This window comes from Panthera tigris, chromosome D1 (assembly GCF_018350195.1).
Source record: "Panthera tigris isolate Pti1 chromosome D1, P.tigris_Pti1_mat1.1, whole genome shotgun sequence".
Classification (NCBI taxonomy): domain Eukaryota; kingdom Metazoa; phylum Chordata; class Mammalia; order Carnivora; family Felidae; genus Panthera; species Panthera tigris.
The window spans coordinates 16,018,127-16,035,501 of NC_056669.1; the positions used below are offsets into that span (position 1 = coordinate 16,018,127).

Genomic DNA, 17,375 nt, shown 5'->3' on the forward strand with positions numbered 1-17,375 from the left:
TTTAAAGCGCGTTCATTGAGGGCCTTTCTATTCTGCATGTAGTAAACTGGGCAACGCTTCCGTTTTGCATATGGTACAATAAGGGCTCTTTTATCCTAGAAGCGTTAAATGAGGGCTAACCCATCTTGTCTCCGTGCCTCGAGGCAGAGCAGGAGGCTCACTCGTCCCCGACCCGGCAGCCGCGCTATACTGGAAGCTGCTCTCCCGGGCGGTTCGATTCCCAGCGCATCCCGGGAACGTGTGTAAGCGGCCTCTCGGCTCTCGAGGCTGCAGGCGGCCGGGCTCCCTCCGCCTCCATCCTCCCTGTAGTCCTCGCCCCCTCCCCCTCTCCCCGGAACCCGCGCTCCGCGTCGGGCTCCTGGGCTTCCTTCCCCCCTCCTTTTCCCCAGCAATGCCGCTCCCGGAGGGCGGGGCATGCACTTATCCAGGTTGCGGGGCGGACGGGCGGGCGGGCGGCGGCGGCCCGGGCCTCGGCCTGGCGTAGCCGCGGCCCGGCGTCTGGAGCGTAGGCCCGAGCCCGCTATACAGATTGCGGGGCGGGCGGGCGCGGCCCGGCGCTCTGCATAGCGGCCGGCTGGGTGCAGGCCGCCGGGCGGCGCCGAGCGGCTCAGGCAGGTTCCGGGGCCCTCGGCCCCCCCCTCCGCCTCCCCGCCCCCCTGTGTTGTCGCCTCTCCCTCTCGCTGCTTCACTTCACGGGGCGAACATGGCGCACAGCTGTCGGTGGCGCTTCCCCGCCCGACCCGGGACCACCGGGGGCGGCGGCGGCGGGGGGCGCCGGGGCCTGGGGGGCGCCCCGCGGCAACGCGTCCCGGCCCTGCTGCTTCCCCCCGGGCCCCCGGTCGGCGGCGGCGGCCCCGGGGCGCCCCCCTCCCCCCCGGCTGTGGCGGCCGCGGCGGCGGCGGCGGGAAGCAGCGGGGCTGGGGTTCCAGGGGGAGCGGCCGCCGCCTCAGCAGCCTCTTCGTCGTCCGCCTCGTCTTCGTCTTCGTCATCGTCCTCAGCCTCCTCTGGGCCGGCCCTGCTCCGGGTGGGCCCGGGCTTCGACGCGGCGCTGCAGGTCTCGGCCGCCATCGGCACCAACCTGCGCCGGTTCCGGGCCGTGTTTGGGGAGAGCGGCGGGGGAGGCGGCAGCGGAGAGGTAAGGGGGCGAGGAACCCCCAGGCCCGGGGTCTCGACCCTCTGCGGAGCCCCCTCCCCTCCCCCATCCGGGATTGTGGAGCATCCCAATTCCGGGACCCTCCTGGGGTCCCTGACCCGGGGCAAACGGCCCTCCCATCTTGGGACCCCCCCCCCCCATACATGGGTGCAGACCCCTAGGCGCCCCCACCCCGGGGTTTGGACCCATCCGGCTGAGGGCGTTTGCCCCCCGCCTCCTTCCCCTGACCCTTCCCCAAATCCCTTGGCACAGACCCCTCGCCGGGGTTTCCCATCCCGGGACTGAACCCCTCCTCCCTTTCACAGATTACCTCATCCGAGCAAGATTCCTCCCTCCCTCCCTCCTAGAGACCTGATCCCGCCACATCCCCGCCTCCCTCTCTGGGCAGATGTTTTACTCTTGGGGCAGTTTTCCTCTTGGGCATCTCTCGGGTGATGGCCTCATCCAGGGCCACGTTCTTCTCCTACCCCTTGGGGACCGATGTCTCTTGCAGCACCTTGCTTCCGAAAACCTGATGAACCCTCGCCCCATCCCCGGGCCAGGTCCCTGCACTACCAGCCACTCCCCCTTCCTTCACCTCCACCCTCCACCCCCCACCCCGTGCAGAGAGATCCTCCCTCCTCCTTCCCTACCCCGCCAGGAAGAATCTACTTGCCTCTTCACCTTGCCTCCCTTCACCTCCTTTCCCGCTGAAGATAACGGTGATCTCCTCGACCAGCAGTCTGTTTCCCCCATCTTACAGAGCTACAGTTTCTAGCCTATTGGTAGCAGGGAATTACTCTACCTTCACTCCACCCTTTCCCTCCTTTAGAATGAAGGATTGGTGGCATCTTTGAGAGGAAAACAGTCCACTGTCCCCTAGGCTCAGAGAGGAGCCGCTTTCCACCGTTCCCCCTGGAGAGGAGGCAGGCTTTCCCTCCAGCTCTGGGGAAGGGGGCCCCTGTGAGGGGAGGTGTTTGTGGGGGGACTTGGGCAGCATCCTCCCAGGGGAAGCAGCTGCTCTCCTACCCCACCCACTGTGCCTGAGAGCACGCAGTCTCCAGCCCTAGCTCCCTCCCGCCCTTCTCCTTTTCTCCGTCATTTCACTATTGATCCACCTTTTCCTAGGCCAATCCTGGGGCTTGGAAGGGGTGGGGGAAGCAGGGTTGGGGTGAGGAGAGTAGATAAGGGACAGTTTTACTTTATTATGCTTCTGGTGGTGGTTGCTTTTGGTTGGGGGAAAGAGGGGGGCCATGAAGCAAAGTTATTCCTTAGAAGGAGGAGTTAGGGTTATCTCTCTGATTCTTATAGGGGGACCCAAGGTGGACGAAGGCTCAAGAGTTTTGCCCCTTCCCCATTAGTACTGGGGCAGGAATGGGGATGCCTTGATCAGCGTTACTCAGCCCCCTTCAGCAAAAAGGAAAGTTGCCCTGGGAAGGGAAGTTGAGTTCAGGTTCAGCCAGTGGCGTTGCGTATTTGTTTTCCATTGGATGCAGAAGGGGGAGTTTGAATTGTAGGGGAGGGGGGATGAGATGGGGGATGCTAGGAGGAGGAAGAGCAGCTGCTAGGGGCTGAAGCGAAGGGGGGGGGGTAGGGGGTTGCTGCTCTGGAGTGCTCTTGATTGAAACAGAAAGGGAAAGATAACAACCAGCCGTTTCCTGCGTGCTCTGCCGTTGGTCCCGGGCAAACCCCTTGTCCCCTATTGTGCCCTGCACCCCTTTAGATATACGGAAAGATCCTGGGAAGAAGGGGAGGGAGAAGATCCCAGAGACCCTGGCCCCTCCTTTCAAGGAGCTGGCATTTTTTAGTTGTTAGTCTTCCTGCCTCCTTTTAAAAATCGTTTCTAAGGCAGCCTGATCAGGAGACTGACAACAGCCCGCCTTCTGACAGAGCAAGGAGGACATGATGGGGGCGTGTTCCTTGCTATGTAGCTAGCCGCAGCGTCCCTTTTCCCTGCCTCTCTCCGCTCTGTCTCCACCTCCTTTTCCCAGCCTTCAGAAGGCAGCTGCAGTCAGCAGGGTTGTTTGAGACTATTTATTGGTTGCTGTAGATTATTATTTTTTTTTGAAAGGCCAATTCTGTATTTTTTAAGCTAACAACACAGATCCCATGTAGTTGGAGAACCAAAGGCCTCATACATGACAAAAAGACTGAACCGTTCAGGTTACTTGCATGGAGTTGGTGCTTAAATGTGAGTTGATTTTGCTTTTTTAAAAGATACGGCAGCAAAAAAAAAAAAAAAAAAAAAAAAAAAAAAAAAAGACTTACTGACATTTCATTTACCTGCTTATTTTCAAAATTGAGACTTGCCTGGTTATATGTAGAATTTTAGCCCCATGTATATTTGAGTATGATAAGAAAGTCTCTATTAGGAGAAGTTAGTCTATTTTAAAGGGATCTTGAGACGTATTTTCTCCTTGTGTAGCATGCTTATGTATTTTGTATTGAGGGACCAAGTGTTCACATTCCAAATGTTATCACCTATTCAAAAGCAAAGTTTTATGCTGACAGCTTCCAATCGTAGCTTTTCAAGAGACTGGTTAGAAAGAGAACCACCTGGATTCAGGGACCTAATGTCTGGGCACCAGAATATTTTATCTGTTGGTCTTTGACAAATCACTTTTAAAGTTTTAATCAGGTGCTAACACTTCCTTATCCACTGGCATTATTTTGCTTAGCAGTAGTGTGTAGTGTAAAGCCTGTTAAGGAATTGCAGTTACTTCAAATAAGATCATATTAGTACGTTTTTTTTTTTTCTTTAAAACTTTTGCCTGAACAGTTGTTGCTACTTGACAATGAGAAGAGTGGTTGACTCCTTATATTAAATTTCAGTATTTTTTCTGAATTGGGTTTGAATGAGCTGTTGTTCCATTGGTAGGCTTTTTATGTGGTAGTTAGAGGCAATCTAAGATGTATACGGGTTGATGGTATGTGTTGATTAGTACTAACCCATAGTACGGTTCAGTACTAAACCGTAGTGATTGGGTCCTTTGACCTGGTAGTTTTCAGTGTAGAAACCAAGCGTTTTGTTACAGAGTCTCGCAAATCAATGATAAGATTCCAGAGGGGAAGTTCAGGGTTCCCCTGGGCTGACATAGAATTCTAAAGATTGTTTCTCAGAATTCACTCACAGATCTGTATCAAGCCTTGTCTGGATTCATGAAGAAATGGTTTTGTGACCTAAAATGAGGCTAGCCTCTTGAAATTCTGGTTTGCTTTAAGTGAATGATGACAATAACTTGTCTATAACAAAATGTAAGCTGATACTTACACAGCTAGTAAGTTCAGGTGGTTGAAAGGTGATAGAACTTCCAGATCACTTCCCTGTTTAAACTCCTTTAGCCATGGAGACTTGTCCTTCACTGCCACAGGTCCGTAACTTCCCTTGTACTGAATATCTCTGGGTAACGACTACGTGTAACAGTTCTTCATGACCAACTTCTGTCAGAACGGGATTATTTTAAGCAAATATTTAGGTGTTGCTGGTCTCCTCTGTTTCGGCTTTTTGTCTGACAATCAGGAAGCCGAATTTAAGTTTGACTTAACTGAGCACAGTAAGAAATCACAGAGGTCTGCTTCTTCGTCTCCCTTTCCCCTCCACACTGTCCCACTTTTCTGAGGATTGTCTCAGGTCCTGTTAATGCCACCATACGGTGCCATCTCAATAAACATGGCACAGCATCTTCTCTGTCGACTCGAATTTGAGCTGTTTTTAATAGAAACCCCAGAAATGGTTTATATATCAGCAGCTAGTCTTCGGTTATTACTTTCACAGTCCACTTACCTTCTTCCTTAACCACCTCATAAAATGTTAAAGGCAGAATTTCCCTTGCGATCGTAACATGGCACATTTTAAGTAGATCTAAGTGGAAATTGAATGATAGCATTGGTTGATCTTTGTTTTCATTCGAAATGGCAGTTTAGTTGAGGTGGACCAAGGCACGCTCTTGGGTTGGGCCTAGAAAAGATGATGTTCCTGTAGGCCAAGGGCAGTTGGAGAGTGATTTTGTTTTTTGTTTTGGATGTTCACTGGGCATGTGTACCAAGAGGGGGAGTTGTTCCTTCATCACCTTCACAGCTAATCCTGAGCTTGACAGAAAGAAAGTGAAGCAGAGAACACAAGCGGAGCAGAAGAAGCCTCAGCATGGAAGTCAGCGGACAAGGGCTCTCCCCGCCCTCATCTCTCATTGACCAGTGATGGGACCTTGGGCAGTTCACTTTTAACCTTACATATCTGATCTGTACAATGAAAAGGTTGGGCTAAATATTAGCTCATGAATCTTTTCTGCTCCAGTATTCTGATTCGTTTCTATTCTATTATTTTTGGGGGGCCGGGTCAGAACTTTGTATTCTGAGTTTATTTAAAGAGTCAAGAGTCGGTGAGCCTACTTGGTAATTTTTAATGTTAGTCCGTTTGCCCAGTTAACCTGTGTTATCATTGGGAAGAGAAATTCCAGCTTAGTGGGAAAGTTTTCATTGTATGAAGATAGAAGGACTTACCTGTATGGGAGAAGCTCTTTGCTGAAATTGACCAATTTCATTTATAGACAGTTGGAGATCAGATTTTAAATACAAGTCATTGTCTTGTGTTTAGAGGCCCTCTCGTTTGGCTGACTTTTGTTTCAGGTTTTCAGTGTTGTGGATTCCGGACTGCAAAAGGGAAGTATTTCAGTCCAGGTGGTGTATTCCTTTAGGTGGGACAGCTTTTAAATGAGAAGAAAACTTCTGTGCGCTAACGAATATATGCATCCAGAGTGACAGTACCTACGTTGCCCGGAGTAGCTGTTACTAAGCTGTGAAATCTAGGACTTTGGTTTATACTGAGCATCAGAAAGGCAGTCTTGAGAACTTTTCCTCATTCTCACTGAAAAGCATATGACATGTGCCAGTCTTTTCCTTCCATTTAATATTCTGAAGGCACAGTTCTTCCCCTTTAGTGAATCATCATTCACAAAATAGTGATTTGCCTCCTGACTGGAAGTGGAGAAGAGAAAATACTCCCATCTTGACTCACTTTCCATCTCTTTGCTCACCTTGGAGCTGTCCCTCCGTGGAGCATCTGTGCAGACTCCGACTCCGCGAGTTGCCTTCCTTGCCCCGTAGCTGGGGGCGGGGGAGGGGGGCAACGGTGCCTTGCTTGCTCGGAGGCAGAACAGACTCTTCGCTCTCTTTTGGAGACTCACTGTTTTAATTGTAGGTCTCCTAATTAAGATCTCTTTGTGCCTGCCCACATTCCACTAGTGTTGGCACAGAACTTCAGTTTCCTTCTAGCACTTAACTTGAAGGCCTTTGGTAGGGCCTTTTGTGAATATCTTGTCTTTCCATTTTTCCTCTGCCAAGGTGGAGAGCCCAGTGGCATAGACCTTTGAGAAAGGGGGAAGCTATGTGACTGTCACTACTTGGGGAGGAATTTACTCTAGGATTGCTGGGATGGGAACTTCTTTTGTTTGCACATGTTATTTCCAGGGATTAAGAAAGGTTACATTACTAATGAGTCTGACATAACATACCTGTACTTTCTAAATCCTATTTTTAACCCCATGGGCCCTAGCGGAAAGAGGAAGCCTGAAGAGCTCACTGTTAGAAAAAAGTATTTGTGTGGGTCTTACCTAGTTTGGTCTAAAGTTTGATAAATACAACTTTATCATGGAGTAAATCACACACACTCGGGATTTGTGTGGACCGGTAGGTTGTGAAGATAATCATATGAAGTTATTGATCTGCTCCTAAACTGTATCAGATTGTAAAACGCAGACTGAATGAACATTAACTTTCAGGTTTGAATGAACTTTTTTCATTAGCAAAGACTTCAGGAGGTTCTAGAAATTATTGAGTTAATGAAGAATACTCTTGTAGGTTCCAGTATTTCTTGAGAAGTTCAGGAATTGGCTAGGCTTCTAGAGTAGTTTCAGAGTAAAGTCAAATATTGGAAAATGTCATTTCACTTCACTTTCCATCATCATATCACTGCTCTAAATGCAGCCTGGCCTTTAATGGATCTCAATGTGGCATGTGAGAGGAAATGGAGTCTTTATTAGGAAAAAGGAATCTTAAATCCTTCACCTGGACCCAGATGGTTTCATTGATCACATCAGTATGGGGCAGGCAGACAAAGGGCTACTTTTTTTGTTGTTATTGTCATTTCATTGGTTGTGAAGAAGGCCTGAAAGAAGGAAGTACAGGATCTTTATGGCATGCATTAAATAAAGCTGGAGGCCTGCGCTCTTATACCTGAGTGGGTGGTTTTATGGCCTAATTCTCTAATTGCTGGCATTTATGACGGTGTGGATGCTACTGGCCCTGTGGCCGAGGCGGATTATATTGGGAATAGGGAGAGAAAAGGGGTCCTTTTGTTAGCCTTTTCATTTTCCCCCTCAATAAGATCTCTGAGAAAGCCCCGAGGAAATACACAGACACTTGAACAGAGGGAATGACATCCCATAAAATGGTTCTTTATGTTTTTAAAAAGGATGAGCTGCTTTTCTTGACCTATCCAGAGAAATCCATACCACCACTGTTAAATATTTCAATGAGCTTTGTACCTTGTCAGGTTACACACCAGGGGAAGCCGACCATGAGGCTACACTGCCAGACGCTTGCTTTCAAAGACTAAGATATTTGAAAGACGGGTTTGGTCGTGTGATTTGTAGTTGTTTGGGACGATAGAAGTCCTCTGGTAGGATTAGTACGAAACTTCTTAGAGGCCACACTTGGCTAAACTTTTTAGATGCCGGACATATTTAATGAGCCTTAGTTTTAAGGAAATAAAGACATAAATGTAAGAGTTAGTTGGCAGTTTTCTGTACTGGGTATGAAAATTCCCCTTCCTTTGAAATGAGTAGTTGTTTTTCTATTTGACAAATAGACCGAAGGGATTTCCCCCAGAAAACTTACCTTTAATTATCACTGCAGCAGTGCTCTGTGTCCTACCAGTGGGTTGGATCTATCCCGCTGGCATTTAGCTCTAGAGTTGGGAGTCTCTCTCATATGTTTTATCTGTTTTCTTGCATTTTTGGTTTTGTTTGGTTGGAATGTTTGGGCATAGATGGTTTGATGTCTTTGAGCTGTATGAGCGATGAACCTTTCAAACATGGGGACTGTTTTAGGGAGGTCCAACCCTTCCGATCTGTGCTTTGCTGAAGCACCATTGTTTCATTCTCCTTTTACAGCATCAAAGTAACTGTGGCTTTCTGTCTTGAATTAGGAGAGTAATATTACTGCTGAGGAGTGTGGTTGGAGTACAGTTTTTTCACCAAGCCGTCCTTTGTACTATCTCAGCTCTGAAAAACTGGGGGAAGTTAATCACAAATGTCTCTGTAATAAATATCTACACCTAGAGGAACAAATACGTACACATGTGTATATTCAACTTCTGTCCATCCATGAGTATTGACTAATTTTTAGATCAAACGCAAACATACAACAGTGTTCCTAGATGATTGCCTTTAATTATAAGCAGTAAAACCATGTGGATAACATCTCTTTAAGCTTGGTTAATGAGGAAATCCTTTTGTAATCTCTCCGGCTAGGATTTTTTATTTGTGCGTATATAAATACCTTTATAAAGATGGGGAGAATCTCATTATCTAATCTGTAATAGTGTGAGATAGTATAGCACAGTAATTAAGAGCTGTTAAGACCATGGGCTCTGAATTTAGACTGCCTGGGTTCAAATCTTGGCTGCACCGGTCTATTGGCTGAATGACCTTGGAAAAGTTTCTTAACCTCTCCATGCTTCAGTGTCTTCATTTGTAAATTAGCAGTAATCAAGCTTCTTAAAATTATTGTGAGGCTTAATTGAAATTATGCATGCAAAGTACTCAGCAATTTGCCTGGCACATAGAAATCCCTAATTATTATTAGGACTCAAAGTCCACGAAAGTCCATGAGGGCTGTCATCTTTTTTTTTTTCTGCCGAGATAACTGGGTTTTATTACTCTGATGTCTGCGTGTATATGTGTGCACATACATACCTATTTGAGGGCTGTATAATCTTGATTTTAGAATGTTCTTGATTTGGGTCCCCGTGTCAAGTTCATTAACAAGCTAGGTGTAACCAGATTGAAGGCCAGCCACACACATCTTGGCAACAGTGGGTACCGTCGGTGTCCAAGTAGCACATAATTAGAGATAAGGCAAAAAAGGGAGGAGAAAGAACAAGACAGTAAATAGGCAGGTAGGATACTGAGGAATTCAGTGCCTCGGTGAGTTGCATAGTTATCAGGCCAAGGCACCTTTGTGGGAGTTGCTACTTTTTGTCCCTGTAACTAGTGTTCTTTACCTTTTTATGAATGACTATGAGTACTTGGGTATCCCCTGCCATGATTCTGAGGCTCTTCAGGGTCCCCAGGTTCAGCTCCATTCGTCTATACTTGGTAACTCGTTGACATTTGCTCTCAAGTTTCAGCGTGGGGAGAATTAAGTGTTGGTCTACAGAGATCAACGCGATTAATAATTTAATTATAGAATAAATGCTGAGTTGTAGGTTACCATACTGGGGCTTGGAACTTAGCTTGAGAAATACAAAATAATCACGAGTAGAATAATCAGAACCAGATTAAAGTTTAAGAATAACTAGTAGAGGGTAGTATGCTTAAGGAGGAAGCATACAGTACTCCTTACCTCTTAAAAAAAGGTTTGCTGAGGGGGCGCCTGGGCGGCTCAGTCGGTTGAGCCTCCGCCTCCGGCTCAGGTCACGATCCCACGGTTGTGGGTTTGAGCCCCGTGTCGGGCTCTGTGCCGACAGTGCGGAGCCTGGAGCCTGCTTGGAATTCTGTGTCTCCCTCTCTCTCTGCCCGTCCCCCGTTCATGCTCTGTCTCTCTCTCTCTCCCCTTCAAAAATAAATAAACACATTAAAAAAAATTAACAACAAAAAAAAAAGGTTTGCTGAAATACCGAGTACACCCCATCGTCTACAGCTGGAGAAACTGAAGCACAGACAAGCTAAATGGTTTCCCGAAATCATATGGCGAGGAAGCAACAGAGCTAGAATTCACATCTAAACCTGTGTCCATCGGAAGGCTCAGTCGTGCTCCCTCTGTTGCTGGCGTCACCTCTTTGCTCTCCGTACCCCGTCCAGTTAGTTTCGTGAGGCTTGTCCGTGATACTGTTGCGGCGTTTCCTTAATCTGTCCCCGCCGTTCTGTTTTTACCATCCTACTTTACATTTCCATTACCTTTGCGTGGATTATTACCATAATCTCGTAGCTGGTCTCCCTGCCTTCCTTTTCACTATAGGCAGCGTTGCCAGTGGTTTTCTTAAATATACATCTGATTATGTCACTTTATTCCTAAAACCCTTTGCCTCCTCGCAGAATATAAAATAAGATTTAAAATTCTCAGTCCTTTATGGCCTACATTTCTACTTTTTCAACATTATCTCCCGAAACACACATTCTCACTTCTATGCTTCGACCATCTTGAGATGTTCTCTGTGGTCAGTCTGCACTTGCCTTTATACCTTTGCTAACGCTTCTCTTTTGCCTTAAAGTCTTTCCCATCTTGCCCTGCCTCTGGCTTATTTTTCTTTCACGGCTCAGATCCCCGGATCCCACCTCTTCCAAGAAGCTTTGACAAATGTCACTACTAGTGGAAAGTCAACTTCTCCTTTCCTCTTTTCTTACTGTACTTAATACCACCCTTAAAGAATTTACTCCAGGTTGCTTTATGTTGTAAATACTTTTGATTGTGTCGTCTTTCGCCCGCTAGACTGTGATTTGCTTAAGACTTGACCATTTCCAAGTCACCGATTAGGTTTTGTATTGTTTATCGTGGTGACTTTCCATATAGAAGGTGGTCAGTGAATGTCTGTTGAATTGAAAATTTGGTACACACACAACTTTTAGGAATACTTTGCCAGGACAGTATGACATAAGCTATTACATTGTACAAGACTTATTAATAAGCAGGATAATTGTGAGTAATTTTTTCAAAATAGGAAGCTAACTTAAGTGTGGCAGAGGAACGTTGAAGAGCCATCGAAGATCATTTCTGTAAAAGTACCAGGTGGGGGGTGCCTGGGTGGCTCAGTCGGTTGAGCCTCTGACTTCGGCTCAGGTCGTGATCTCGTGGTTTATGGGTTCGAGCCCCACGTCGGGCTCTGTGCTGACAGCTCAGAGCCTGGAGCCTGCTTCGGATTCTGTGTCTCCCTCTCTCTTCCCCTCCCCCCTCATGCTCTGTCCCTCTCTCTCCTTCAAAAATAAACATCAAAAAAAATTAAAAAAAAAAAAAAAGTACCAGGTGGGGCTTTACAAGTGATGTTGAGCTATCCTGACATGATGCCGTCATCTTTTGTACAGATAATGCCAGTGCTGACCATCCCCTCACTTGAGTGTTGTTTCCGTTTCTAGGTTCCTCAACTTAAAGGGGATGAGGAGACGTTGGAGGCGGTTCTGAGGAGACTCAAAAGATGATTATATGATTGGAAGTCAGTCCTGTGAGGAAAGGTTGGGAGAATGAAAGGTTAAGAGGCAACTTAATAACTCTTCAAAAGTCACTGAAAGGGTCTATTATTAGGAATGGTAACCAGTTCTTTTCCAAGTCAGTGGATACTAGAGTAAGAGAAAAATAGGTTTAAACTGAAGCAAAGGGTAGATACGTAAAGAACTCGTTACTAATGACGTTTGTCACTATAGTGACGATGAAAAAGATAACCAGAATAGCTTTATGATCTTCTGTGGAGGTGAATTTTTAAAGTACGGTCCTGCCTGTATATGTATAAGATGACCTCTCAAGCTACCTTCTCATTCTGTGAATCAATAAGTGTATTTTTATTCAGATCTTAGAGGATCTAAATAAATAAATAAAGCATGGATCATGTTTTAGACTTCTTAATGTTCCCCCAGGGGTCCTGGGGCCCTACTGGCTCCCTGAGTATTTGGCTTGAATCGTCAATTTGTGGCAATAATTAACTTTCAGTAGTCAGCTCCAGAGAAATGTCTTTATGCAATGATGTTATAGTGGTTTTATAGGCAAATAAGACTTCAGTAAATGGAGCTAAGAGAGAAATCTTAACATCCAGAGAAACTGGGGAAAACAGTAGGTGCGGTCTCAATATAGGAAACAAGTGTTTGTAGCTTTTATGTCCGTTTTCAGTTGTAGTTTCAAGAGATGTGCTGCAGAATAGCCCTTGGTAAGGTTTCCACTGCTTGTGGGCCTATTCTAACGAGTGCTTTGTAAATCCTTCCCTGTCTAATACAAGTTTGCTTCATGCGAATGAGGATTACAAAGGCTTCTGACCCTTGGTTTTTGAGGCTGCGTGGAGGGCTTGCATCACTCAGAATGAAACCTTTTTAGATATGTTGGGTTGCAGAAAGCATTTCCTGTACAGTCAGAGTGAAAACTGTGAATTGGGATTATTCATATAGATTACAAGAGTCTGGGCAGAGCCGATATTTACGCCAGCTCTTTTTCCTCCCAATTCTTAGTTCCAAAATGTTCATTGTTTTACTGAAGCTTTAGGACTTTGAATTTAGTCCTGGAATTGTATATAAATTCCTTCTTTTAGGTGAAGTGGTCACGAGATTTATTTAAGGTCATATACATATAATGAGGTTTCTAAGTTGCATATAGTAAATGCTGTCTACTCTTAACCAGACAGTCTCAGTAGATGACTGGAGGTCAAAGACGTAGCTGGCTTCTTGCAGGAATTCTGCAAGGTGGCAAAGTGAGGGCACTTTGGACTCCCTAACTGTAAGATCGGGTGTCACTTAAGAAACTCTGGGAATTGGAAATATAAGAGATTCTTACTTTTTCTGGAACTTTTCATTGCTAGTCCTACAGGTATAAATTCAGAAAGCAAGCGATTATGAACGCAAAGAATAATTCTCATGATTCTTTATTCTACTTGAGAGACTCTAGAGGTGGAGTAATAATAAAAAAAAATACCGGGGACTTTTTTTTTTTTTTTTTTTGAATAGGTTAATGCCACAGAATGTAGGCTTCTCAGAATGTGATGGCAAACTTCCAAATATGATGTGGTAGTCAGAGGAGAGTCAGTTGGTTTTTCAAGATACGAAGAACACGAAACTTCCCAGCTCCTATATGGAACATTAATTCCTGAAAAATATTAGGTCAAAATGATGTTGGCTGACTCGGTGGCTTTGTGGTTTTGCCAAGGAGAATGTTGACACTTTTGACATCTAACTTCATGTTGCTCCTTCAGAAAACTGACTTTACCGAATGATAAACCCTGTTTACCTTCAGAGAGAAGGAAGTGAAAACCTCGTGTTACTGTAGTTGCTATTGGTCATTCAACAGTGCGTCTATCTTCCCAGAAGGAAGGATGCACCCTGACTTTTGTACCAAGATATGACCAACAAGCTGGAAGAAAAAAGCTGCAGTTTTATGGTAGAAACTTGTAATTGAATGAGCGTATAACTCAGAATGAAGTTAACTACTTAAAGTTGGCATATGGGGGACCCAAACCTCTTGGAATAAAAAGAACCATCTCTGAAAACAATGTTGGTGTTTGTTTGCTTAATTTTTCTAGCCTATTCAGAGGGATCTGGTCATGTTGTGGTACTTTCCTTTTAGAGAAGAAGAAACCCTGTGAATGATGATGATTAACTTCATTTCTACAGTATATCAGGCTTATTTATTTCTTCTGCTTCAGACTTGGAACCTAGGAGTCTGGAAGTATACCTTTCTTGATCAGTTTTGGCTTGGTTTTTTAAGATCCTGCAAAATCATTTGGGACATTGCCAAGAATCTGTCTAGCTTACTATCTGATGTAGTGTGTTCATTTGCTGTGTTTCTTTTCTTCTCTTTTTCTCCTCTCCTTCCCTTCCCTTCCCTTCCCTTCCCTTCCCTTCCCTTCCCTTCCCTTCCCTCCCCTCCCCTCCCCTCCCCTCCTCTCCCCTCCCCACCCCTCTCCTCTCCTCTCCTCTCCTTTCCTTTCCTTTCCTTAGACCAGTGAGCCACTTTATGAGTACGTCTTTCTGAAGCAGGATGGGTGGAGTTCACCTGCTCATTTGCTTGGCTGTTTTGAGCATCTTTGCTTCTTGCTCTTGTTGACATGGAATGAGGATGAAGGGTGCCACTTCTTTTGTTTTAAGTTTATTTATTTGGAGAGAGAGTGCGCGAGGGGGAAGGAAGGGCAGAAAGAGAGAAAGGGAGAATCCCAAGCAGGCTCCATCCACGCTGTCAGCATGGAGCCTGACGCAGGGCTCAGACTCAAGAACTGCGAGACCATGACCTGAGCTGAAATCAGGAGTCGGACAGTTAAGCAACTGACAGCCACCTAGGCACCCCAGGGGTGCTACTTCTTTCTCTAATTACAAAGTGGGTAATATTTCTTACGTAGGTGACAGTTGCTAGGTAGAATTGATTAAATATTTGAAAACTGAATTTCCTTCTTCTGTGGGTGAAAATTTCACCGACTACTGTTATTGAAGAAGAGTTGGCTTTACACTCTTCAATCCTAGGTGACTTTCTTACGTTAACATTTCTCAACATCAGGCAGAGATCATACTTAAAACAGTTTGTCTCTTCCTGTCTGTTGTATATGAAAATAACCACTTTTCTCTTTAATGTACCAGTAACCAGAGAGAATTTGGCTTTGGCCATACCTCTGCCAATCTGTTGTCAAGACTATGATACTAGTTCAATAACTGCGCACACTTCTTGACTAGCTGGATTTCAGAAACCATCTTGGCTTAGGAAGTTTGTCTGTTAATGTCTTGACTATGCCTGAGTATACTATACTTCTCCCTTCTTGTAGAATCAACCAGCATTATTGCCACATTCCAGTTTTTGGAAATGAGTTACAGATGTCACTATATTTTCTTCTATTATAAATGATGAAAAAGTACTCGCCAAGAGGCTCATCTTCCCCCTAAATGGTATTCATAAATGAAATGTAGCACTCTACACAGTAAGAAATGGAGAGATTGGAAAATCTTATTTGTTTATTTTTGAGAGAGAGAGAGCACAAGTGGGGCAGAGAAGGAGAGGCTGAGAGAGGAGAGAGTGGGGGGGGGGGAGGGTGATCCCAAATAGGCTCCCAACCGTCAGTGGTCAGTGTGGAGCCCGACGTGGGGCTCGAACTCACAAACTGTGAGATCATGACCTGAGCTGAAATCAGGAGTTGGACACTTAACTGACTGAGCCACCCAGACGCGCCCCTCTAATTCATTTTTCAAAAAACCTCTTTTATGTACCAGACAGATGACCAAGTGTTGGCATTAGCATTGAACAAGTCTCTTCTCCCATGGAACTTGTTATCTGACCTCTTTTTATGGAGCTCTGCTTAAAATATCGCATGAGTGTAAGTACTAAAGTTATAATACTTTGTAAGGTTAACTTTGGAAATTGGCCATTTGAAGGTTGAAACTCCCAAAACTAATATTAACAGAATTGTTCGTGGGAGCAGTTTGAGTAGTAGTCTTCGTTTACTGATCTACTGATTCTTGAATCAGCTATGCCAAGTGTAATATATGGATTGAGGTATTTTACATAGTCTCAAGGTCTTTAATTGTTTTTCCCTTCCTGGTAAAAGGGAACTTAAGTACTACCACATCCTCTGGCACCTTCTACAAAGTACCACTCCGTTCTTGCACTCCGGATTCCATCCCTCTTTTCTACTCAGGGTTGTGTCCGCATTGGCGGTTTTTCTCACCTCTATCTGGACTGGTCTCAAAGCATATAAAACTCTCTCTCTCTCTCTCTTTTTTAAGATCTTATTTATTTATTTGTTTTAAGTAAATTCTATGCCCAACATGAGGCTCCAACTTAACGATGCCAAGATGGAGAGTCGTGTGCTCTAGTGACTGAGCCAGCCCGGCGCCCCTAACTGTCTTAATATAATCCTTATTAAAAAAACAAACAAACAAGCCCTTGACCCCCACATGCCTCCTCCAGCAACTACCCCATTCTCTGTTCCCTCTTACAGCAAAACTCCTTGAAGGTGCCGTGTGTCATTGCAGTCTGCACTTCCTCGCCTCTCCCTCCTCCTCAGCCACTGCAGCTGGGCTCTTCTCCCCATGCTTCTACTGAAATAGCTCTTATCCAGTCCTCAAGGAGCCCACTCTTGCCAGATTGAATAGATAATTCTTGGTCCTCATCCTGTTAAACCTCTGGGCGGTATTGAATTGGCTGACCACTCCCTTCTTGAAACACTTTTCTTGGATTCTGTAACACTGCACTCACCTCTTTTTTTTTTTTTTTTTAATGTGTATTTATTTTTGAGAGAGACAGAGCATGAGCAAGGGGACGGGCAGAGAGAGAGAGAGAGGGAGACACAGAATCCAAAGCAGGTTCAAGGCTCGGAGCTGTCAGCACAGAGCCCGACACCAGGCTCGAACTCGTGAACCTCCAGATCATGACCTGAGCCGAAGTCGGACGTTTAACGGACTTAGCCACCCAGGCACCCTCACCTGCCCTTTTCTTAACTCACTGGTTGTTTACAGTATCCCGTATGGCTTCCCTCCTCTGCTTAACTTTCCTGAATGTTGGGGTCATCTAGGGGGCAAACTTTGGCTACCTTCTCTGTCTACACCCTCTCTTCCAGGCCTCGTCTACATGCCCAAGGACTATTAAATCTTTGTCTCTTATTCTTACTACTTCTTGGAGTCCCAGGGTTATTTGGCATTTCCATTTGGATAATAATAATAATAGAAGTAGTTAGCATTTATTGAATGTTTATTATGGGCCAGGCAGTATTCTGAGTACTTGACATGGATTATGTTACCTAATCTTCTCCACCATCCTCCAAGGTGGCCTCCATTACTACCAGGCAAGAAGACAGGTGTGCATTGAAGCCCTTGGGGGTGTAATAGATATCTTACACTTAACACAGCCAAAAAGTCTCAGTTTTGTCCTTTTCTGTGTTTTGGAATAACTCAGGCCTAAAACTAAAAAGGTACCTTGGATTTCTCTCTCTTATTCATATCCCAAATCACCCATCAGCGCATTCTTTCTGTATGACCTCCAAAATGCCCTAAATCCCACTTTTCCTCAACTCTGCCACCCAAACCCCAGACTTCTTATAATCTTTTGGCTGGACTACTCTGTCGTCTCCTTGCTTGCCTTTTCTCCCCCCAACCTTTTTTTAAAAAAAGATTTCATTATTAAGTAATCTCTACACACAATGTGGGGCTTGAACTCACGACCCTGAAATTAAGAGTCACAGGCTCCACGTACTGAGCCAGCCAAGTCTCCTTGCTTGTGTGCTTATCTCACTGAAGGTCGTTCTTCACACAGCAACTATGTGCTCCAAGTGTAAATTAGTCAAGTCTTATTATTC

General features: G+C 45.4%; 1 protein-coding gene across 1 annotated transcript in view; it reads left to right on the forward strand.

Annotated features, from left to right (window-relative positions):
* Positions 1–684: 684 nt before the first annotated feature.
* Positions 685–17,375, forward strand: part of KMT2A (lysine methyltransferase 2A) — an 83,232-nt gene continuing 66,541 nt past the window's right edge. The window contains 1 exon segment of the mRNA XM_042959470.1: positions 685–1,135. Coding sequence (XP_042815404.1) covers positions 704–1,135 — 432 coding nt within the window. The 5' untranslated portion in view covers positions 685–703.